The following is a 25,646-nucleotide window of genomic DNA, read 5'->3' as shown; positions in this document are numbered from 1 at the left end:
TATAGGGTTTTGGACTGGACCGGACCAAAAACAAAAAAGTTCTCGACCCAGAGACCGGACCGATTAATTTGGTCCGAACCGACCCCGGATCGGACCGGTCCTGTCCTTTTTTTTTTGTCCGGGCCAATTTTTGAACATCCCTAGACACATGTACAATATGAAATAAATGATGTCAGCTGTTGTTATTTTAATATTAGTTATAGCTTTTGGTTTTTGTCATATCAAATTTGTGACAGTGATTTCCCCAATTTTAAGCTAAAAAGATGCTCACAGTCAAAATTACTATGTTCTGTTATTCTGTTAAGGCTTTAAGTAGGTAAATAATTGTAAATTAAATTAGTATATAGCTTATATGGCATGGGATGTTTAAGTTTTTTTTTTTTTTTTTTTTCTTCTAAAAACTATACAATATTATAAAAACATTATGGGAAACAACAGACAAGATATGCTAGTTACAGAGCATCATGTTACCCGTATTTAACTTGTAAGCATTAAATTATAAGGTGTGTCAAATTGATAATTGGCAGGACCTCATTCTCAAACAGAAAAGGAAGGGGACAGAACTTTATATTCTATAAACACCGTATTTATATAAGAAATAGGATAAGTTAGTAACAATAAAGACATAAATACAAGATTTTGCAATTGGTGGAATAAAACCTTTTCTTATTTTTATTTTTTTTTAGTGAAAGTCATAAAATACAATAATGTTTATATGATTCGATTTGATGTCTTGATTACCGCCCAAAACTTAACCAACTAATCTAATTTAAACTGTTGTATGTTTTATCATTGTTCTCTACAAATCTCCTTGAATTAAGGCTATAGGAGCATGTAATTATATTATGAATCAAGTATTTCCAAAGAAAATAATTATTAATGCGAAATAAAAGCGAGCCTTGGTGCAACTCAAGTTACTCAAGGTTCCCTCATTGCACCTTGTAAAGTTGTAACTGAAACATAAAGATTAAATGTTTCCACACGGATTGTCACGTGGTGTTACCGTTTTTTAATTTTTCTACTTGTAATAAAATAAAATACAGTACACTTTATTGAATATCTCCCTTCAAACCAAACACTGTCCACTGGTATGCATTTCTACTGCTGACTTATTCCCTTAATTATTTTATGGAAGACTTATTGATTGGTTACATTATCCTGGTTGAATGCTCCCCTTCTAATATCTGGACACTGTAATGCCATGACTCCGCTTTGCTGAAAGTTAAATCTCAGAGGCTGATTCAGAACACCATATTTTTCCATATAAGCATGATTTCCATTAGAAAATAAAGAAGGCTCCCCAAACATTCCTGACATCCTATTGCTCTGACTGAGATATTGTTGCCCAAATTGGTTAGGGACATTTGGCAATCCGATACCACAATTCGACCCTTGAGGAGCAAGTGGAAAAGGAAACCCGTTTCCATTCCCGTTACCCATAGTTGGGCATGAGTTCTGTCCAAAATCGCTCACGTTCCTCAGACCACCTTGAGCGAAGATTCCATCTTTCTGCTGGGCTCTTGGATCAAAATTCAGACATTGAGAGCTCAAATTGACTCCGGGATTCAGCACATTTCTATTCACAGCATCTCTATCATTCCCATCTTCTAAGGGAATTCTCTCACAGTTTGTAACTTGATTTTGAGGCAGAACAGAAGGCAATGCCACACAAATATCAGCAGCAGCTGTAATAGTCTGCTCAACAGCTTCGGTGCCATCAGTTTTTCGCTTCTTGGTAGATGACCTTGAAGTCTTTCCCTTTTGTTTCTGAGCAGGTTTAGCTTCAGTTTTTTCAACAGGTTTAGCTTCAGTCTTTTCAACAGATTTAGCTTCAGTCTTTTCAACAGATTTAGCATCAACGATAACATTTTCTCCCTCCTTTGATAGCACCACAACTTCCTCATTGGTTTTATTTTGAGTACTTGTTCCTGGTCTTTTCCTACCCTTGTTCGGATTATTTCTCGGAGTTTTGCTTCTCTTCGTGTTTTGTTTTTGGCCTTTCTTTGGCCCACTAGGCTTAGAGGAAATGACATCATCTTTGGAGGATGATGTTAATTCGTTGCTCATCCATGCAAGCAAGTCCACTCTAGCGGTTTTTATTTCTTCAACCAATGATTCCATATACCCGCTCAAATTGATCAACGTAGCATCTGAAGGCTCGTAGTTTAAGGTAGTTCTCTTAGTTTTCTTTGATCTAGCCTTTCTCTCACATGTCTTGCCAGGCTGGTTCAGCTTTCTGTTAGGTTCTTCAAAATTCAATTGATTTTCATTTTCTCCACTTGGAATCGATGTAGGGTTATGCATGGTTTGCTGGGCATTTTCCTCAGAAAATTGACTAGTGACCAGCTTATGCTTCGTAGGCTCACTAGAAGAACTGGGTCTCGAGTGATCATCATCACTTGAATCAAAATCATTTTCAGTCCTTCTGAAATTCCACCTGTGCTGCAATTGCTGATCCTGATCACTCATTCTATATTAAAATTTCCTGGTCCACCTCACCTCAATAGGAGGCCTGATCAGCAAAGATTTCTGGTTAGTAACTGGGTTATTCTGTCTTATGAATTCTTCTAACTTGAGTCAAGTGACTTGACACAACATTACAACAATACATGGAGATTCAACATATATTTACATATGTAAAAACTTAACAGAAAAGAAAAGGTTTTTGATGGAAAGTACTAAATTCTAAAACTGAAAACATTTCCCTTGTTATCACTACATGGCTACACCCAACAGATGGGAGAACAGAGTAAAGAATCATGAATTTATATTTACCAAACATCTGTGACTATATGTTACACATTCAAATCATATCATATTTAACTTTCATAGACTCAGTATTTTAACCTACAGAGCCATAATTGACAAAGATACCTCAAAAGTAGTACAGAAGCTTCAAATCCGCCAAAAACTCGTGGGCTGGAGAGCTTATTCTGACCTAGGGTACATCTGTTGCAAACAACCAAAAATGAATCATGACCTATGTCAATGGTGATTGTGCATCTTAATACACTTAAACACATAAATGATTGTTAGAAAACCTGAGTCTGATAACATACATCGCCGAGAGGAAAGATGATACAGAAACACAATAAAATATTGTGGTGATGTATATTGCTTAACTTACCAGTACAGTTGATGAAAAAATCCAATGCAAGACATTCCTCACCAGTAACTGGACAAATCTGTCTTTCTTCCTGCATTTTATCTTATTCTTCATGTAGCCTCCACACATTAAGGAAAGACAGGATTACAGCCATTTATGGTTACTGGAAATTATTACTATTTAGATATTGCTTATTTGAACTTTAGGAGGCTTGTAGTTCACAGCTTTAAAATTAATAAATGGAAGAAAATAAATGAGCTGTTGAATTTTGAAACAAAAGAAGAAACAATAACAATAAGGAATCAAAATAAATGCTTGATTATAACAATAAGGAAACAAAATAAATGCTAGATTACAAAAAGACTAATTGTGTTTACAATAAACACAGCTCATTCATATTTTTTATCCGGACATTTATTATATGATAATGAAGAAAATATCAAGTTTTCATTCATAATCTTCATGATTAACTCTGATCATAAAGATTTGAATCTGATACTAACTTGAACCAGATGATAAAAACGGGTGGACAGGTTGACACTTAAATGCACTAACTTTATGAAAGTATATATCCTGCAACTTATAGATCAGAAAATCAAAACAGTCATGAGTCAGCTGTCACCACAAAATTAAAATTCGGTCATTTTTGCCAATAGATGATTAGTTTCTGTCTATGAACTCACTGGCCTGACTGATAATGTGATTGATCAAGTTTCTTTATTTGATCTTATCGCATCAGCTATCATATCTCATATTAACTGCAGGAGATACTATTATAGTAAATTAGTAGCAAAGGAAAAGGCAAATGTCAAATTTGGAGCAACTATATCAGGCAATTGAACACATACTTTCACTTTGAGACATTTGGGATTACAGCAAATAACTAACAGCAAAGGAAGGCAAAAATTACAATCTGTGCTTTGTACAAACTACAGACACCTATATAGTCATCCAGTTTCAAAATTGGTATTTCCATATCACTGCCTAAGTACTAGAGGGCAAAATGCCTTACAGTTACTGTTGGGCAGAGTGCATTACAGTAATCTCAGGTATACACAAATCCTGCGGCCTGCATATGGATGAAAGTGAAAATAAGGACAAAGGTATAAAATGAGGATAATTGCAAATAAGGGAAACTGTTGAGTTAAATATCATGTGATCTCCAAGACTCCAACATCATACAGGCACTGCATACTAGTTCCATTTAGTTACAATACACGACTACATTTACCCCTATTTTTACTATGAATAAACTGGGCTCATGTAAAAGGCTAGTGTTTTTATTTTCATCTTTTGCTTTTATTTCCATGCATGCCAAAAAAAATACTCAGTAGTCTGTTGACTCTGTTCTTAATAAATAAACACTTCGTAACTGTGCATGGACTCAAAAGTCTTTTAACATTAAGACACAAGAGTCTGTGCACAATCCATGGCTTATTACTCCTTCGATTGTAGTGCCCTCTACAATCCATATCCACTGCCCTCAATTCTCCAAAAGAGAAACTAATTTAGTTAGATTAAGTGACCTAAAAGAGTATGGACCACTAATCGCAAAAAAAACTAATGTCATTTGCTCCTGACCTTCGAAGTTCTCATTCCCTACCAGCAATTCTGATCCCATTCCAATCATAAAAGGAAAGGAGTAAAGGTCTGATAGCTATCCCCTCAGATAAGGATTTTTCTCCACATCACCAATATCAGAGATGTAAATTTTCAATTGAGGGCAAGCCATGGATATATAAGACAATAGAGTTAATATAATACAGAAAAGAAGCTTCCAGCCACCTTATAGTTGATCAAATATAATGGATCAAAAGATGACCTAGGACATAATTGATGGGGGGAGCTGGAAATTCAACTATATGATGTATAGAGAAGATACCCTATGTAGATCCACACAAGGGTTTGATTAGCTCCAAAAAGATCTGATAGTGATGAGGAAATAAATCATTGACGATATTAGCCCAATTGATCCAAGGGTAGCTCTCTTCCAAGCACCATCAACAAACCCAAAAGGAATTCTGATTTTTCTCTACCGGATTTTGTATCACACTAGTAAACTAATGGCTCTCAGGTAACCTGCAATAGATGGATAGAGAGTCAGTTCATTGTCTTCGGCGTACTACGTGCCATTGTTAAGACAGTAAATTTTTATATTACTAGTGTGTATGGGAAAGAATATAGACGACAATGAAAACCATACCGCCATGGAAATTCACTTGTGTCTATTCCAGCTTGATGAAGCTCATCAACGTACTGTAGTGCTTCCCTGCACTCCTCCCTATCATCGAAGAATTCCTTTTTGTCACCTTCAATTTGATATGCTTCATGGCCCTTACCAGCAACTACCTGCAACAGCACAACCAATTACTTGAGAAATAACAGAAAAACTAAAAAAAAGATCATGCCTACAAAGGAAAATCCGACCACAAAAACCTCCTGGTATCCAACTATATTGGACAATCCCGTCTTTGTTTAAGAGCACATATGAACAATACATCTTAAAACGTGGCAACGGAATGAGCATATTTATACCGAGAAGCCATCTCAATTCTCAACAACTTAGACACAATGTTACTATGACAACCTAGATCAGAGATAAACTTTCAGGTGCGAAGAAAGAAAAAATCATAGATTCCTGAACTTACCACCATATCACCTTCCTCCCCCATCGCAACTGCACAACGTACGGCTACACGCCTAATATCATGCAGGAAGAGCCTGTGACCATTTGGTAGAGGAGGATAATAATCATTCTCCCCATATTTCAAGTAATCTTGCATTGTCCATCCAACTCCAACCAACATGTCGTCCAATATATCCACTAAACAAAGGAAAACGTGTGCACATTAATGTTAGATGCATCACCATATAACACAATGCTCTCCACACAATCAGTCAGTACAGTTATCTACACAACTGTCCTGTATGCATTCCAGAAGCAGCATTTAGTGAGTTACCCCCTCCCCATCTTCAACTGAACTAGTAAGATTCCATCCAACAGGACTGAGAATTATAGCATGTTTCATCTAGCTATTTTGTTAGGAAAAGATGTACTTAGTGTAATACTTCGTATAATCTCTTTATCAAGTTAAATAATTAGGTCTACTAAATACTCACATGGATCTTCGCTTCCTGGATTGTCTGATGTCAGCATAGTCACATCACTTTTATCAGTTGCTATCTTAGTCAGCAAGGGTCTCTTTCCCCTCTCTTTCTCACCACAAGAGCCAATAACTGCTCATACACGAATAGAAGCGAATCAGAAGATGAAAAAATAGTTCACATTTAAAAACTTAATGTAAAATAAATGAGCATATACATATATAATAATATAAACATCCATCTGAAATATCTTGATATGCATGTATCACAAGTGAAATTGAGGCTATTGAGCCGCGGACACTGGTAAATACTAAGATCCCCTTAGGTTAATATGTTCTTGTAGAGAACTCTGTTGATCAATGGTTCCTTATCTCCATTTCAGGGATATGGGAGAGTGAGACTACAAATATAGGAGCAAAAAGATGCCTGAGATAAATGATTTACGCTTCTTCATCACCTTTGCCATAATGGCACGGAGCATGCCATTAATGTTAGCTTATCAAGCAACAAGGTGACATCCTTAGTGTGATTTGATATATAATTGGAGTAACGGAAAGAAAAGAACCTTACCAGTAATTATCCTCCTTGGTTTGAGCTCCCTAACCGAATCCAGAAGTCTAGACAAGGCAGGTGGAGTACAGGCATGATCCACAATCACCCCAAACGCCTGTTCTTCATCTATCACCTCACATCTCCCAGGAACCGCGTCAACTTCTTCAATACCCCTCACAATGTCTTCCAACAGGGCCCCAACTGCAATCCCTACAGTAACTGCTGCAAGGATACTATAAATGTTATGCCTCCCAAGCAATCCTGATGATATCTCCAAAATACCCTGAGGAGTATTAACCAAAACAGTGGTCTCAAACAGAGAGAGTTCAAATTTCAAAGGATGAACGTCTGCATCCTTATTATCAATTGCGAAAGTTAAAACAGGGACATTTGGGTTCCCTTGTGCAATATAGAACGATGCATTTGGGTCATCTACATTGACAATCTTCCTGTGTCTGTCTGGATCAACCATCCTAGAAAATAATTTAGCCTGAGCAAGCCTATATTCTTCTTCCGTCCCTTGAAAATCCGAATGTTCCCTTGACAAATTAGTGAAAACCGCAATATCAAAATCAACCTCCTCACAACGACCACGAGCCAGCTCATTAAATGAGGCCTCCATCACAACTGCTTCAGTCCCATTGTGAAGCATCTTAGCCATCAACTTCTGCACCAAAATAGCATCTGGGTTTGCTTCTGGGGACTCCAACTTGTTATCACCATGTACATAATACGCAACCGAGCTCATCATCCCAGTTCTCAATCCCATGGCTTCATACATTGTCTTTATCAAAAAAGCAGTCGCGGTTTTCTCATGAGTACCCGTAATCCCTATCACCGACATATGCTTAGTCGGGCACCTAAAAAACGCTGCAGCTAATGCAGGAAGAGCAGCATCAGTATCCTCCACAATCACCAATGCCTTACAACCAAAACTCTCCTCAATATCAATCTCCTTGCTAGCAACAACAGCAACAGCACCCCTTTTATCAGCCTCACTCAAACACAAATGCCCATCAACTTCAGTAACACTCCCAACACAACACACATACAAATCCCCAGCATTAACCAACCTCGAATCGTGCTCGATCCCTGTAATTTCAACCTCTAGATTTCCATAAACAGAAATAGGCACTACTTTACACTCATCTAAAAGTTCAGCTAATGTCATTTTAAACCTAGGTTCCACAATATTAACCTTACCATTATCACTAAAACCATCAAAATCAATATCAAATGAAGAATCAAACAAACTAGAACCATTCTTACCCAATTCACTTACCTCAACATCACCATCAACATCATCTTCATCAGTAAACTCTCCCTCCTTTTCGCCTTCGTCGACAACCCTTAATCCTTGCAATTCATCAATCTCCTCCAAATCAACAACCTCTTCTTCCTCCAATTCATCATCAACAACCACTTCTTCAACTTCTTTCTTCTTAGGTGGATTAGGCTCCAACAGCCCTTTCTTCACAAACTCCTTCCTCTTCTGGGCAATTGCCTTATCGATTTCGCCAAACAAATCATCCCCAGAACCACTGTTTCCAGCAGAATACTCCTCATTCTCAGGAGCATCTTCAACATCTTTAATGGCGTCGAGAAAAACAGAACGATTCTTCTCGAAATCCTCCTCCTCTAACTTCCGAGCTCGGGCAGCTTGGCGCTGAATTTGACTGAATTTGGAGACACCATGAGCAGTATCTTCGGGTGCTTCAGGTGGGTCATCGGAAGCCGGGTCCGGGTATGAATTTCCGGGTCCGGGTCCGGCGGCGGAGATGGGTTTACGGCGGAGGAGAGAGATTGAAGGGCGGAGGAAAAGGGGTTTTGAGAAATGCGGAGAAGAAGAAGAAGAAGAAGAAGAAATGGTGGGTGAAGAGAGAGAAAGAGGAGACAGAGTGGAAGGAGGAGTGAGAAAAGCTTGAAGAAACATTGGAGGGAAACCCAGAAATTTCAGTGGAAGATAAGGTAAAAGTACAAATTAAAACATTGATTTTTCAGAGAGTTGCTTCTAAATTCTAAAACCCAAAACCCTTAATTTTACTCAAAAATGGCAAAATTCTAAGATTTTGATTGAAATTTTTTCTGGGTTTTGCTAAATTTGAGTTGAGTGTGTGAGATTATTTTGGATTGAAAGGAAGTAGTAGTGGACAGAGGATTGAGGTGAGAGTTGGTTATGGCAGTAGAGCTGCTGAGGAGTGAGTTGCTGAGGTGATAACTGAAATGAAGCAGAGAGAAAGGTTGAGGTGATTATGGCGGTAAGTGGTAGTTTGGTAAGTTAGACATTAGAGGTAAACTACCATATAATATGGTCGTTTTTTTACTCCATAGTTATTTTCTTTTACAAAGAGAGTCGTGAATGAGTTTAAGGATAAATGATAAAGTAGTTGATCAAGTTTTGAGTGTCCCCACTCTATAGTACTAAATTAGTTGGTCGCATTCTTAAAATGTTTGTTTAGTTGATTATAGGTAGATATGTATCTAATTATGATTCACTGTAATTAAGATATAAGATTACTCAATTATGAAGTTATAGATTAGAGTAGTAATCAAATACATTTGATTTTGTTCAACTAAATTTGAGTACTCATTACGTCCCTTAATGAATGTCTTATTTCATGGGTAAGTCTCGTTTTAAAGCTATAAATTTGAGAAAATAATATCCTATATTAACAAAGTTTATTTATATTAGGGTATAAATGTCATTTACACAAACTATTAAGGGATAGTGTTGTAAATTCCCCAACATTAAATCTTCAACCTTCTACTACAATGGAGGTGACTGTGAGTATCCACCGGTACACCCACCACCACACCCACAACCCTTTATCAAGATTCCGGTCGAACCACCTAAAAGGATGCGATTGTACCTTCTTCAAACATGTTCTGAGCAATTTCATCAACAATCGAACCCACCACGAAGCTCTTCAAGCTCAATTTTTGTCAAATCGAAAATCAACAAAGCTCCATTGTTATAGTCCAAGTACCGTGGGAATATACCTACCATTTTGGGTTAACCATTCCCTTAATTTATGTATTAATTGTTAGGGTTTTCTTTAAATTTGGAGGCGAAGCCGCCGTCTTGCCGATATTCATGGAAGAAGAGGATCGTTGGTGGCATTCATGGAGGTGTGTTGATGGTGTTTACATTATTCATGTAAGTGTGGTGTTGGTGGTGTACTGGTTTGCTACTGTGTTGCCGTTGCGCTGAGAGGAAGAAGATGAAATTATAAAAAATAAAAAAATCTTTTTATTGTTGATATTAATATAAGTTGTTAATATAGGATAATAATCGGGTCTAGCTCTTAAAAATTCATTTTCTTTCCATGCTTTTTTTTTATTATTTATCTTCAATTAATCAAATGAGGCTGCCCCAAATGATCTGTTAGATCAACAGAGCATGTCAATCAAATGGCGGAATCGTAATTATGAAGAACAGTGTACAATCGCCAACTCATATTTATGCCATTTCACATGCTCTGTCAGACTGTCACCCACATTCCCACAAGTACTACTCCTATCATTTCAATTTGATCTTTTAACATTTGTTTTGCCATTAACGTTGAGTTAGTAATTGCGGGGAAGGTAGTTGGGAGTAACATTGGGGTATTGGTTTGTACTTCATACTATTTTTGTTAAACTTTGAATAACTCCACTTTATAACTAACTAAAATAGTACAAAGTACAAACCAGTACTCCGCAATTACTCCCAACAACCTTTCCTGGCCCGCAATTACTAACTCAACGTTAATAACATAGCAAACATCAAGTTATGCCGTAAATCTATGTGGCAACATTTAACACGTCATTTCGCAGCTATTACATCAATATTCTAGATTTAATTATTAGAAAGACGATAATACCCTTATGATTGACAAATTTCATTGATCTAATAGATCAACTTGTATTTGCTCTTAATCAAATTCCTCTATTATATAACTTAAATTTATTCGATCAAAATCATTTTTTATTCACCTTTACTTAACCAAATCCTTTTTATTAATTATTTTTTACTCTCACATCTAACTAAAAGTAGAGGTGTTTAAAAATCAGTCCAGATCAAAAAAAACCAATTTGAATTATACATTATAAAAAGAACACAATATGGTCTATAATTTCTAATACGAGCTTTTAAAATCAATCTTGAATCAAACTAATGTTTCGTTTTAAATTACGCATAACAAACCTTTTAAAATTCTGATTCTAATCTTTAGTATTCAACCAATTTTATCAAATCAGTTGAGGTCTAAGTCTAATACTAACATAGCCAATTCAATCTTCAAATTACCTTTTAATTTTTATACTCATAATGTCTAGTCCGGTTTTAGACCGATAAATAGCCCTTTTATGAGAATCCAAAAATTGATTATCATGAATCATGGTAAAAGTATACTATTAATAATCAAAAGTTCCCAACTTCTTTGCATTTGATTATTTGTAAGTAAACTTTATCCATATTGACCATATATCCCATTATCTCCATCCCCATGGCCGGCAAAGCTACCTACTGCCGGCCATATGAAGCCGGAGCAAAAACAAAACTTCTCATGACTCATGCATTCATAACCATGATTACCCTCATTTATATGCATTTAACTTATAATAAGCCCACCAATTTCAGCCATTTTAATACATTTCTACATGATAAACAAAATCGTTTCAGTCGTGGGTTGCGCACCAACTGTTTGACAAAATGGCAAGCTGAAATTTTGCCCATGAAAAATTTCTACAAATAAGGGGAGCCTTTCACTGGTTGACTATCCCCCATCCACCACCCACATTTCAATCTAAATGGTGGGATTTTTTTTCTTTTTTTTCTCTCTTTTTTTGCTCCAAATTCATACCCAGTTTGTTTCTTCTTATGACATGAAAATGATCATGTCCCAAATTTGAATAAGTATTTTGAGAATTTTAATGTGCACCCCAATTCCTGATTTTCTTATTTTAGCAAGTTTTTTTTTATTACTGGTTCAAAATCTAGCCTTTTGATCAACATACATGCACATTGGTGAAACAGGAGTTTCTTTTCTTTGTCATTGATTTTTTTTTTTTTTTTTTTTTTTTTGTTCTCTTGGGTGGTCTGAATGAGGAAATTGTGTCCGAATTTGGATAAGGAAGATGCTCTCGAGACAATCCTCGAGGTGCCTATACCGGAGGAAATGTTTAACAGCATGGGAAACAATGTTGCATTGCGTTGTCAAAATATGCAGCAATGGATGAAGGCTCAGACCTCGGATAAATGGTCATCGCCTGTGATTTTAGGCCGGATTAATGAACTAAGGTTCATTCTTTATCATATTGGTGCCCCCCTTATTCCTCTTCAGGTTCATATTGACAAGATTAGTCGCCCCGTTAGAGATAATTCCATTGTGAGTTTATCCACCTTCAATCCCCTTTCGAATGCTAATACATTTTTCTGACTTTGCAGTGTTATATCTCTTATGTCAGTATGTCTTCTGGCCTAATACTATTGATATCTTAAGCTTGTTAGCTAAACTTTGATATATAAGCAAGCAGACTCTTGTCTAATACTTAGTTTGATGCATCTTATGTTATAAGTGGCTTAAAAAGAGTTTTTACAATTGCCAATTAGGCTCCGTTTGGTAGGGTGTAAAACATTTTCAATGTAAAATAGTTTTTCATGAAAACCATTTTACAATGAAAATCTCAATTTCAAAAAAGTTTTCCGTTGTTTGGTTGAATGGAAAATGATTTTCCATTTTAAGCATTTTCCATTGTTTAGTTGAACTTAAAATTCAATTGTGAGGGAAAATGTTTTCCCTCCACTTGTGATGGAAAATGTTTTCCTTCTAAATTGGGGGGAAAATGTTTTCAATAAGGTGGAAAATGATTTTCCACCCCAAGTTTTACATTTTAATGTTTTACACCAAACCAAACAATGTAAAATGGGAAAACACTTTTCAGTGAAAATGTTTTACGCCCTACCAAACGGAGCCTTAAACACAAACCCCAAAATAACGGGGGAAAAAAGTTAGAAATTTTTATATATATAGCATTCACGTTGACAAAATGATATCAATGCTTCTTATACTATAATTGGAAAAATGTGCAGGTCCAATAGTATGACTTTTTGATTTCAATGCTTCATGTTCATTAAACACAATCTGTTGCGATTGTGTTTACAATAACTTTTTGCTTTTTTGCCTTCTTTCATTTTGGCAACTCCACTTAACTACCTTTTCAAAATTTTAGCTTTGGCTGTATATATGTTTTTACCAGCTGAAGTAGGATGTATAAGTGAAAACTCCTAGAAACTTAATTGTTTGGCTAGAATTTGGATGAACTTATAGGAGATTGTGGAATATGTGGATACAAAGATTTAGAAACAATTGGTGCTTTGTGTGGAAGATTAGGAAACCATAGTTGCTAGTTGTTAGATTATACAATGACTTCTACCCAACCAAAGACATTGACTAGCTACCATATTTAAAAGGCAATCCTGTGGGGTGACTGTAGCTCTGTACATGGAGATTTGAACTCCGTATGCGGAATTATTAACAGGCCTTTCAGTGTGTATCATGTTAGCAAGCTTTCCTCTTAATTTAGGGGGATTTGTGATTATACCTTATACTTTTGTGATGTGCAGTTTGATCTTCCTAAGTTGACTAGAGTTTTACAGACTTGGATATTGACTAAAATTTTCTTGGAAGCCTAAAGAGATGTGTTGAATCTTCTGCATTTGCTTCAATGAGGCTGTGTTTCATTTTCTTCATTTCTCTGAGGACTTAGCACTGTTTTAAATGAACAGAAATGACAGATTACCAGGTGACAAATTAGTGGGCTGATTTATAGATCTTTTAGTCTTAAGTTTGAAGTAACCTTGAGATAATGGTGCTCATAAATTCTTATTTGTCAGAAATTATGTTTTACTCGATATGTGCTTGAAGTCTTGAACTTGCTTAACCGGTCATACACTTTGGCCTTTGCCCAGGCCGCGGTTTGATATTGCACTCATTTGATCCCTGCTAGCTTGATCACCAACTTGTATGACTCATTTATGCTCTTTTCGGTTACATTTCCTTTTGATTTAGGATTACTGATTTTTGAGACATATAATGGGGAATGAAGAATATTTGGTTACGTACTGCCCCTGAAAACTCATTGTGATGTTTAATAATTCACTGGTTTGCTTTTTTGGTGTTACTTAGCATTTCTTTGTTTCTCTAAGTGTCTTTTCCTAAGAAATTTTTTCTATCCGGCTGTTCTGATAATTAAATTTGCTGTTTGCCTGGTTGGTCATTCTTGCTCCCATATGATTCCAAGGACTCTTTCTTCACTTTTCTATATTTCTATCTCCCTTTTTGTTGGGTTCCCATGTGATTGGGTTTATGATTTCAATTGCAGCAAACATCAACTGCAAAGTATATCTTACAGCAGTATATTGCAGCAACAGGAGGGCAAACAGCCATAAGCTCCATACAGAGCATGTGTGTTATAGGACATGCTAGGATTGGCGCTACTGTGTTTCATCTAGGTGATCAAACTGTGAAGGGAAAAAACACTGATGAAGCCGGGGGATTTGTATTGTGGCAAAAGAATCCAGACCTGTGGTGTTTAGAATTTGTGGTGTCTGGCTGCAAAGTCTTCTCCGGAAGCAATGGTAAGGTTTCATGGAGGCAATCATCAAATCAACCTTCTGTCACAACTGGTTCTCCCAGACCCTTGCGTCGGTTTCTACAGGTAATTTAGTTTATTTATTCCTGAGTCCTGAGTGAAAAATAGTGTGTGTATATTACGATAGTTCTAGAGTGCTCCATTACTGAAAAAGAGCTAGTCCCTCATGTATGTGCATTTCATATTCGTAGAAGAGCTTATGAGGATATGATAACACAAAATCAACTACACTGAATTAGACATACTCAACTCAAGCTGAATCTGGCATGTAAACGTCGTGGTATATTTATGTTTACAAACTTGGGCTTACTATAATTTTCTACCATGGACCTAGTTCATTTTTTAGTTTTTGTTGTTCTATGTAGAACCCCCTTCATGATCAGAAGTCTAGCTATTTTGTGCTATGTATCTTGGACAGCAGAAACATAACTAATATCGGTTGTGAACCACATAAATCTGTATCATTCTTGATTATTTGTTCTTGAATTCCTGCATCTGTTAACCTTATACTTGTAAGGTGTGGATTGGAGTTCTTCATATAGCATTGACTATGTACCTAGTTTCCTTCACATTTCAACATAAGGTCACTTCCCTAATCGATCCTTGATTTTTTTTTCAGGGCTTGGACCCAAGGGCTACAGCCAATTTGTTCATAGATGCAGTATGTATCGGGGAGAAGGTCATCAACCACGAGGATTGCTTCATCCTCAAGCTTGAGACAAGCCAGAAAACACTGGATGCACAAAGTGATCCAAAGTATGAGATCATCCACCACACCTTATGGGGTTACTTCAGCCAAAGATCTGGTCTCCTCCTCCAGTTTGAGGACTCAAGGATGTTGCGTTTGAAGAACAATGTTGACAACGATGATGGAGATGGAGTGTTTTGGGAGACAAGTGCAGAGTCATTCATTGAAGACTATAGGTATGTTGATGGGATTAATATAGCCCACAGTGGAAAAACCTCTGTTAGAGTGTTTAGGTATGGTGAGCAGTCAGCTAATCACCAAAGAGAGATTGAAGAAACATGGAAAATCGATGAAGTTGGTTTTAACATTTGGGGTTTGGATACTGACTTCTTTACACCACCAAAAGAGGAAGTAGAGACTTTAGAATATTGATCGTTGATTAAATGTTTTTTTTCTTTTTTTCTTTTTCATTTGGAGGGAAGGTTCATAGAGAACTATATACGTAATGATATAGACAAAATTCGATCTCAAGGTTAGGAATATTGCCATTGCCAACTAAGTTAGTTAACATTCACTGGTTTTGTACTTGATGAGAGACTGTGTATAATTTTGGTCTCCAAAGTTGTATATATTTGCATGTTTGATTAAATTCTCAATTTTGACTACAACTTTGGTTCTATATGGAAGATTCATATTTCATATTAAGACTTTTAAGGTATAAGAAAATTTTAATTGTTCTTGTTCATCCATTTGCCTACTTAAGTTATTAATCTCTGTATTTGATGATGATGATGATGAATTGAGTCGCGTTATAACTCTATGTCAAATAGACTTCACCTCTGATCGAGATCAAGCCAAGTCAAATTAAAGTAGTCAAATTTTAAATAAATTTTTGTTAAAGTTTGGATTTTGTTTCAATCAATGATAGTCAATAGAGTTTTGTGTTTAGTGTTAGTTGAAAAATTATAATATTGACTAAATTAACTACGTTTCTAAACATTAATACTCCCGAGCTCTCACTATTGTCACCCTAATGGCATTGGATAGGCCACATAGTATTGGATCGTGTCTTGCCACTTAATGAAAAAACACAAAGGGCACAAACTATACGTCATGAGTCACTCACGACTTGTGCTGTGGGGCAACCTCTTGACTCGAGGCCACAGTGCTGTGTTGTGGGTTGTGCCGATGCCATCTTTAAAGTTTATAAACAAAGTTACAGGTTTAGGGGTTATCTAGAACATGGAGATTTCTTGAGTGAAAGTTCCACATGGTGTACTGTATTCTGTATATGAGTAGTGCTTGAATAATACCGGAGTATATTAGTATCTTTTCTCAGAAAAGATATATATTAATATCTAAACTTTAGCAGATAATCTTAAATATGGACAAGAAAAACATAGATTTTCTATTTCATTTATACTTAACTGATCATACATACATTCATAAATATATACAGTTAGCCAAAACATTGGTCTCCTGGTAAGGGCCCAGGAATAGAACCATTCTGCGCAAACTGTAATCCGAACACAAGAAGAATGGCTAGCAAGCTCAAGTATGACAAGCCTTCAACAGCACCCAGCAAACCGAAAGGCCCGTTGGGAAGACCCGAACCTGTCTTTGTCTTAGTGTACAAAGACCAGCCGATTATTCCCAACACAACCAAGTAGCTAACCCCCTCCAAAGCCCCTATTGATCCACCAGGACCAGGAGGAAGCCCACAGCCTGTTGTCTTAAGGGTGTAGAGTGACCATCCGATCACCGGAGACGAAATCAATCCTCCGGCTATAGCTAGTTTCTCGACTATCCCACCGTCTTCAGTCTCATTGCTGGTACCCTTCGCCATGGCTACCACCTTGATCATCGTCAAACATTGTGAAGGATTCCTTGTGTACACGCTGTTGTGAGCTTTAAGTGGCCTGATGACTGTGGTGAATGACGGAGATAGCAACATAGTATGCAGTTAGCAGGAAAAACTCAAGAAAGAGGGAAAGGAAAAGAAGAGAGAGGAACTATGACTTCGTAACATAAACACTTTTATTCAATTTTACTAAACCACAAATTTTGGTTCGTTGCTAAAACCTTATCCTATATGCACATGACCACATGAAAGTATTATTGATTCCCTGCCAACAAATAGGAGTATTTATTACATTAATCACAGTATAACAAGACTTGTAATTAGCCCAAAAGATGGCCCAATTGAGTACAATTATAAAGTCCACACACGAGCCCAGCCCAAAGAATATACCAGACTTTCTTCATGTGGTAGAGGCACACATGAATGACATGATTACTGTGATTAATTATATGATGATATAATACCTGTAAAATAAGTGGGGCAAAAGTTAAAAACACTCCAAGATTGCCACTTAAACAGGGAATATAAAACACATAATTAAAAGAGCAAGGGTATGATCGAAGAGAGAGAATGTGAAAAGACGGAAATGCCCATAGAGAGAGTGAACATTAACAACAAAGGGAGAAAGAAAGCATCTTAAAAGAAGGAAGCCTTTTTATATCTCCAATTGAAAATTTGCTTCAACAAGCAATAAGGCGGGTAGTAACAAAGACTGTTGGAGTTCCTACTATAATTTCCCCCTTTTTTAACTTGAATATTTATATATACTGAAGATTTTGGGGGGAAAACACAAGGACAATGAACCCTTATCATTTAACTGTCATTCAAATAACCCAAACTAACGGCTATTTTCATAGAAGAGGGGAGCCAAAACCATAACTAACCACTTTTTGAACAAGATTTTATAAAAAAAAAAAAAAAAAAAGAAAGAAAAGAAAAGAAACCCATCATATCTGGGATAGTTTTCCCTCCTAAATACTCTGTCCAAGGAAAACAGTCTAAAACCTCGTAAAACTGAACTGCTGCCTACCAATGAGATATACACTTTGAGGTTCTCCATCTCTGTTCACTAGACACACACCATGAAAGAACCTACCAGCAAAATCTTCTTCACTGACGCTTCTTTGAGGATCGCCTCTCTGCATCATCAGAATCTTCTTCATCATCGTTGTCGACAACAGCATCATCATCTCTCTTCCTTTTTGATTCAGAAGAAGATGGCGCCATCACCTGCCCTTCCCCTAGATCATCCTCATCATCTTCAACTTCCTCACCATCCACGGCATCTTCAACTTCCTCACCATCCACAGCATCTTCTACCTCATTTACAGCTTCCATGTCACTATCTTCTGCAACCTCTGTTGACTGTCTAACCCGCTGTACCAAGTAGCCCTCTTCACCATCTTCTTCCTGCCATTGAAAGCAACACAGTTCATGAGCAAACTCAAGCAAAAAATTACCCAAGATTCAGCATGAACATTAGATTTATAAATACTTAATAGGACGATATCATCACAGATAAAATGTATTTCCTGGAAAACACATTAGAAATCTCCAGCAAAAAATCAAATGCAAACCAGCACCCGCACACAGCATACAAGTTAAATGACAAAGCAGCCCAGAAAAGGCCTTGACGACTAATACAAGAGGTAATCACAGATCATGAAACATATACTGAGAAGTGAAGAGGCATCGTACAGGCGCACACCAAATCAAAACAACTAGACAGAAGTGAATTTTCTTTCCAAAAAAAGAAAAAATTAACACACTTTTTAAAAGAAAAGGCACTCCCAAAAACCACCTTAGAACATTCAAGTAGAGTTTCAAAAAGCAGTAAATTCACCAACTCTTTATTCCCTGCTAAGACCCTTAAAGTCATAAACCCAAAAATAAAAGGAAAAAAATAGACACACAGAAGAAAAAAGATCAAAAGATGCAATGAAGAACTAAAACTAACCCAAGCATAAAAGGATCACCCCAAGCAACCTTTGATATCAAACCATTTATCAGTCCCCAATTTTAGATCGTTCAAACAACACTCAAGAATACAAACAAGATTAGAGCTCTCAAGAAATATGAAACATCAACAACGAATAACTCAACACCGCACCAGATGATTATAGAGCCAGTTAAACGAAAGACAGAAAAACCAACAGAAATCACATCTCTCAAAAAACATCCAACTTAGACTTCCAATAATTTTTGAAGTTAACATCCTTTCTCAAGTTCAAAGCTGCATGTAGCACAACGTATTATACAAGAAAAGGTTAAATTTTTTAATCACCAATAGGTAAATTGGTATAACCAACAGAAATCTCCCTAGTCATACTATAGCCATTTTTCTTTCTTTTCTTCCTCGGATTAACTAGCAAAATATAACACACACATAACTAACAGAAAGTAAAACACACAGAGGCCTGAAGCCACATGAACAACTACAGCTTCTACAAAATTTTGGAAACGATCGCAAGCACTATAAACAGAGGTTAGCATCACCACAACTACAGATTACAGCATGCATCACCCCCTTAACGGAAAAAATAGCAACCTTAGCTAACATACAGACAACAAAGACTCAGCTACACATCTCACTAAGTACCTAAAACGCGCACTGCATATATCAGAGGAAATCGAGCAAATAATAAGCAAAAAACAGCATACACAGGCACTTAAACCAAAGGTCAGTGAGTTATACCTCATCCTCACCCTCGTCATCATCCGATTCTCCCTCATCTTCAACATCAAGCTCCTCCTCTCCAGTCTCCCCATTATCATCTTCATCATCCTCATCCTCCCCTTGTTCATGTCCATCAATCTCTCCATCAGTACTAGTCAATCTACTAACACTCTCTGGCTCCGCAGCCTCAACCTCATCATTATCAACCTCCTCAACCTCATCCTCCTCCTCCTCATCATCATCATCATCATCCTCGTCAAACTCCTCATCCCCATCATCATCATCATCACTATCTACAATATCATGAACCTCAACCACATCCTCCTCTTCCTCCCCATCATCCTCATCAATCTCCTCAACATCCTCCTCCTCCTCGCCGTCATCCTCCTCATCCTCATCCTCCCCATCCACCTCCCCAGCCGCCTCTACTCTAAACCCGTTCTCCCTCCCATTATGCAACCCCCCACCATTCTCCCTCCTCCTCGAAAACCTCCATCTCCGCCTCCTCCTCATCGGCATCACTCTCCTCATCCTCATCCACATCAACAATCCCATCCCCGGCACCGCCCCCACTATGCCCATTCGTCATCCTATAACCCCTCTCCTCCCCATCTCCATCCCCAATCAACCTCCCCACTCCCGGATCATCCTCCTCCTCCTGCTCCTCCTCCTCATCATCCTCCTCCTCCTCGTCATCGCTTTCGAGCCTCTCATTCTCCTCAGCATCCATCTTATCCAAATACTTCAACGACTTAATCAACCCAAACACCCTCGCCCTATAATCCTTAATCCTAGTAACAGGACACTCATACAAATCAAGCGAAACAAGCTTCAACCCAGCTAATGGCGCAAGATCCTCAATATACTGAATCCTATTATTCGACAAATCAAGGTCTCTCAACGAATCAAGACCCGCTTCAACAAGATACTCTAAACCCGAAGAAATCCTATTATCTGAAAGTATAAGTTTCTGCAAACTACCCAACCTAGGAAACTGCTCAAGCGATGATACTCCAATACTAGCAAGCGAAAGATGCTGAAGATTCTGGAACTTCTCCAATTACTGATGGTGCTGGTAAACGCCCGTGCAAAACACTTAACGGCTCCGTCTAGGGTTAAGCTTTTCGTTGCACCGTAATCCGTTTGCCCGTCTAACGCCGTTACCACCGCCCTCTCCCAGATCTCGTCCATCCAACAACTATCAACTATTTTTCCAATTTTTTATAAATTATCTCTCATAAAAATAAAATTAGGGATTTTAAATATGAAAACTCCAATTTTTTCAAAGAAACGTTTTTTTTTTAATTTTATTTTTGCAATTAGGAAGTTGAAAACCCTAATTCTGGGTACAGTGTGATTCGTTTAAAAACCCTAAATTTCAGGTTTTTTAGCAGAGGGAAGAAAGAAGATGATGTTCTATGAAATTAATTTTTTTCTCTCTCTAAAAAATGGTGAGTTTTTGTTTTGTATGAAAAGTTTCTCTCTCTAGAACTCTCTCTCTAGGAGATAAACCCCAACGGGAGGGAGATGGAGGAATGTGGCGGGCCGGGTTAGGGTTTGGGTAGAGGGTATTGTGGCCGTTGGATTGAGGAGGAGTGGATCGGTGACATGGAGGAATGAGTGGTGACGATTGAGAGTGGGTGTGTTTGTTTCTTGATTAAGAAGGAGTTTGATTGGTATACGCGTCTTTGTGCGGTGTAAATGGTTGGAAATTGGTGAAATATCGGGGTGGTTTGGGAATTGACCTTGTTGTTTGTTGGAATTACGGGAATGCCACTCTTTTTTTCTCATAAATTCACCGCCAAAGTGTTGAATTGTCCCACCACTGTTGGCTTCTTGGCTTTTTGAATAAAAAGAAGTCAAGTCCACTATTAGGCATTAGCAATTTAGCAAATGTGCAATACTATAGAGGTTGAAAAAACACATACTTTTCTGGTTTTTTTTTTTATATTAGTAGCAAAAATTTTCTTTTCACATTTGCTGATGAATGTTTTTAATCGTTAATATCTTTAATTATCACTATGTAAATGTATAAATATTTGGTATTAAAATTATATAAATCGAGACGAATATAATAAGATTTCACATGACTATATTTTTATTTAAGTACAAACCATTAAAGCTAGTCAAAGAGAAACACATGAATAATGTAAAAGTTGAAACTATTGCAATTATAAAAAAAACGGAGGAAGTACATATGATTAATGGAATGCTAAACGTCGTCCTCGAATCTCTAACTAACGCCCGCAATATAACCTAAAATGACGTACGTAGCCTTGTTATAAAAATATTATGAAATAGTTATTTTTACATAAACTTAACACTTTTACCCTACATATAATTTTTTACCGTTCTCCCTAGTGCTCACACCGGCCACCAACAATCACGTTGAACCACCAACCACTGTAATTTTCAAAATCAAACAAATAATTTAAATTTTGCAAAACCTAATTCGTTGGATCCCATGGAAGACAACGAAAGGCCGGAAACACCACCCACGTTGGTTGCCGGAGGCTCGTCGGACTGTACGGAATCGGTACGATTATTTAATTTTTTTTTTTTTCGAAATTCCGAATATATAATTTTCAGTTTATGAAATTTCCAGGCAAACGCCCAAAAAAATCGAATAACCTAGGTTGAAACGCCTAGTTTTTTTCGAACACCCTAGGATATTCCGAAAAAAACTAGGCGTTTTCTTTTTTTTTGAATTTCCGAATATTTAATTTTCTGTTTAGGAAATTTCAAGGCAAACGCCCAGAAATTTCGAAAAACCTAGGCTGAAACGCCTAGTTTTTTTGGAATATCCTAGGGTGTTCGAAAAAACTAGGCGTTTCAGCCTAGGTTTTTCGAAAATTTTGGGCGTTTGCCTGGAAATTTCGAATTTTTTATTAATTTTGAAGTATTATTATAATTAATTGTTATTATAATTAGTTGTGTATTGTTAGAAGTATTATTATTAGTTGTTATTATTATTAGTTGTGTTTTTGTTGTTTGTCAACTTTTATTAATTTTGTTTTTATTGTTATTATTATTATTATAGGATTCTGAGTCCGAGGATGGTGATGGTGTGGATTATAGCATACATTTTTTGACAGACACTGTGTTTCCGAGTTTTGAGGATGCCGTTCTGTGGGCACAAAATGTTTGTCGCCCGCTCGGATTTATGTTAGTGAAGGCTTCTTACAAGACCGATCGGAGTGGTCGGTCGTATCGATATGTGAGTTGTGATCGTGGAAAAAAGAGCATGATAAGAGACATGATGAACACGATACGCAAAGACACGAAAAGCAAGGCAAACAGTTGTCCCTTCAGACTCAAGGTTGAGTATGTCAGAGTAGTAAGTGGTTGGAAGCTCAATTGCTTGAACGACACTCACAATCATTCTTTGGTTGTGTATCCTGAGGGACATCGACAAATCAGCGGTCTTAGTCTTGCTGCTAAGCAGGTAGTTCGTGACATGACTCAGGCACAGGTTCCACCTCGGCATATCATGATAACTCTTGTAGAAAAGTTTCCCGGAGACCATCCAAACATCAGGCATGTCTACAACTGCAGAAGTAATATCAGAATGGAGCGATTCGAGGGAAGAGAGGTGGTTCACCAGGTGCTTCATTTGGCCAGACAGAGAAAATACCTTACTTGGGTTATGACTGATTCCAACAATGTGTTGCAATATGCTTTCATGGCACACCCGATCATGACAAATTTGTTGCGCACATACCCGTACGTGATAGGTATGGATTCCACTTACAAGAAGAACCGATACGGCATGCCATTCTTTGAGATTGTTGGGGTCACACCGACAAATCAGAACTTTCTTGTTACATACGCATTCATGAGGTCGGAGTCCGAAGAAAGTTATCGGTGGGTGCTTCAGTGCTTGAGGTTGTTGATTGGTCATCATAGAGAGCCGTCGGTACTACTGACAGATAGGGAGCTTGGTCTTTGTGCAGCGTTGAAGAGCGTGTTTCCAAATACAAGACACATGTTGTGTGTGTGGCATATTAACAAAGATGTTGAGGCGAAGTTTACTTCCATGTTTGAAAAAAAGAAGGAGATTGGTGCCAAGTTCAAAAATGGGAGGTGGAGGCATGTGATTAATGCTACATCTGAAGAGGCATATGAAAGAGAGCTTGTAGAGCTGAAAACCAAGTGGAGTCGATGGCCGAAAGTGATTAACTATGTTGTGGACACTTGGCTCATACACAAGGAGAAGTTTGTGATGTTTTGGACAAATCAGGTACTGCACTTCGGCAATGTTAACAACTGCAGGGTTGAGAGCCAGCATTCGGCATTGAAATGTTGGATTAACAGTTCTACAGGTTCTTTAGACACAGTTTGGTCTTAGGTGCACTGCTCGATTGAAAACCAGATCATAGCCATTCGTAATGGGTTAGAGGCATGTAGAGCAACTCATGGTCAAAAGTACAAGCATAAGCCTTTGCATCAGCTGAACGGAAAGGTATCCCACTATTGTCTGTCTATTCTTCTTGGTGAGACGAACATGATGCGAGGGTTGAGTACGGATGTCCATCGACGTTGTGGGTGTGCTCTACGTACTACCCACGGGTTACCTTGTGCGTGCCAAATATATGACTCGATTACTGCAGGGAAGGGGTTGTATACGAAGGACATTCATCCATATTGGAGGACCCTTGTCATTGGAGCGGGTGTTGACATTCCTGATATAGTTGATGAAAATGATGAGGATCGAGCTCATTTCCGCACCCTTATTGATCAGGTTATTGCCAGCGACCCTGTGATGCTTAGGCACGTGTCTCGAGTGATTGAGGGTGAGACGGATCCTAACTACGATGACCTTCAGGAGCCTCAAGTCAATCCTCGAGTAAGGGGACGACCTCCCAAGAGAAGGAACAGGCGAGATCGTTCGTTTTTTGAGCATGTTCAGCGTAATGGGCGAGATAATCGATCTAGAAGTAGACCACCCCCATTTGATATAGATGATTATCGATATAATTATATAATGTTTTCATACATCGTATATTTTAATTTATTTTGTGTAATAACTTAATTATATGTCATATTATGTTTTTTATTTTGTAGGTACCGGGTTCGACATGCGACAATGTAGATACAGCTACGCGATTCCCAACATCATGTGGCCTTACGTCGTAGGTGTTAAGGACATAAGTGGAGATGGGAATTGCGAATTTCGTTGCGTAGCAGATTTTTGTTACGGAGATCAGGAGGAATTGCGGTTGGTTCGACATCATATCGCAAATGAGGTTGGTTCTCATCCTTGGTTGTACAGCATGATTTACTACGACATATGGGGTCAACAGTTTGGTTCAGGACTGCAGAGGGAGGTAGACCGGATCAGATGGGATGGTGATGCGTGTGGACAGGAGCATTGGATGGTAGCACAGCAGGATTTGTTTGCTATTGCCACAATATGGAATGTCATGTATCATCAGGCCTAATCATGTCACAGGGAATCTCCTGTATAAACCCCAACTGTCGAACAACTCGATCGGGCATATATGGTTCTATGATGCCTCGATAGCGAATACATCCAGTAAACATAGTCCTAGGCACCTGTTGTGCAGGAAAAGCACCGTATGGCAACCAACATACCTGCAAATTAGTTATATCTGTAAATCAACTGTAAATAAAATCAATATAAGACAAATAGTAATTACGTATCTACTTATACCTCATAGTCACCCAGCTGGTCAAGTCGAGTACAGAAGTGTTTCGGGGTTTTTTGATGTGTCCTGCGGGAGAGTTACAATTCCAAGAATGCCCTTCGACGCCTGTGCCTGCAAAATCACGAAGTCTCCTGGGGGTAGGAGCTCCGCCTCCGACGATCAAGTTAGTAAAGATACGGGAGGTAGAATGCACGTAATGTGGAAGTTACTTCTCGCGTAATGGGAGAATTCTGCAATTAATATTGCTCGGGGTAAATGTTTTTCTTTTTGAGGAGTATTCAATGTGAACAACAAATGTTCCAGCCCCCCATTAATGAGGGTCCTTCCACTATTTATAGTGGGGAAGGGATGGT

General features: G+C 37.8%; 4 protein-coding genes and 1 pseudogene across 4 annotated transcripts; 2 read left to right on the top strand and 3 right to left on the bottom strand.

Annotated features, from left to right (window-relative positions):
* Nucleotides 1-3,934: 3,934 nt before the first annotated feature.
* LOC110686187 (UDP-N-acetylmuramoyl-L-alanyl-D-glutamate--2,6-diaminopimelate ligase-like) lies at nucleotides 3,935-9,117 on the bottom strand. Its single transcript, XM_021862779.1, has 6 exons — nucleotides 6,782-9,117; nucleotides 6,227-6,343; nucleotides 5,755-5,930; nucleotides 5,310-5,455; nucleotides 4,989-5,185; nucleotides 3,935-4,175 (listed from the first exon to the last, which is right to left on the bottom strand). Exons 1-5 carry the CDS (start codon nucleotides 8,694-8,696, stop codon nucleotides 5,167-5,169), a joined length of 2,373 nt encoding a protein of 790 aa, XP_021718471.1. The 5' UTR covers nucleotides 8,697-9,117; the 3' UTR covers nucleotides 3,935-4,175; nucleotides 4,989-5,166.
* A 1,971-nt stretch (nucleotides 9,118-11,088) lies between these two features.
* LOC110686186 lies at nucleotides 11,089-15,939 on the top strand. Its single transcript, XM_021862777.1, has 3 exons — nucleotides 11,089-12,132; nucleotides 14,129-14,464; nucleotides 15,018-15,939. Exons 1-3 carry the CDS (start codon nucleotides 11,848-11,850, stop codon nucleotides 15,516-15,518), a joined length of 1,122 nt encoding a protein of 373 aa, XP_021718469.1. The 5' UTR covers nucleotides 11,089-11,847; the 3' UTR covers nucleotides 15,519-15,939.
* A 532-nt stretch (nucleotides 15,940-16,471) lies between these two features.
* LOC110686185 lies at nucleotides 16,472-17,331 on the bottom strand. The gene has a single exon (XM_021862776.1). The coding sequence runs from the start codon at nucleotides 17,038-17,040 to the stop codon at nucleotides 16,546-16,548; it is 495 nt and encodes a 164-aa protein (XP_021718468.1). The 5' UTR covers nucleotides 17,041-17,331; the 3' UTR covers nucleotides 16,472-16,545.
* Nucleotides 17,332-17,741: 410 nt separating this feature from the next.
* On the bottom strand, nucleotides 17,742-21,125 carry LOC110686184 (annotated as a pseudogene).
* A 963-nt stretch (nucleotides 21,126-22,088) lies between these two features.
* On the top strand, nucleotides 22,089-25,065 carry LOC110685733 (PKS-NRPS hybrid synthetase CHGG_01239-like). The gene is made up of 4 exons (XM_021862255.1): nucleotides 22,089-22,160; nucleotides 22,665-23,864; nucleotides 23,973-24,561; nucleotides 24,689-25,065. Exons 1-4 carry the CDS (start codon nucleotides 22,089-22,091, stop codon nucleotides 25,063-25,065), a joined length of 2,238 nt encoding a protein of 745 aa, XP_021717947.1.
* The last annotated feature ends 581 nt before the right edge of the window (nucleotides 25,066-25,646 follow it).

The sequence above is a fragment of the Chenopodium quinoa genome, unplaced genomic scaffold (genome assembly GCF_001683475.1).
Source record: "Chenopodium quinoa cultivar QQ74 unplaced genomic scaffold, ASM168347v1, whole genome shotgun sequence".
In the NCBI taxonomy this organism is placed as follows: domain Eukaryota; kingdom Viridiplantae; phylum Streptophyta; class Magnoliopsida; order Caryophyllales; family Amaranthaceae; genus Chenopodium; species Chenopodium quinoa.
Note: the sequence above shows the minus strand (reverse complement) of the source record. Positions and strands in the feature narration are given on the sequence as shown.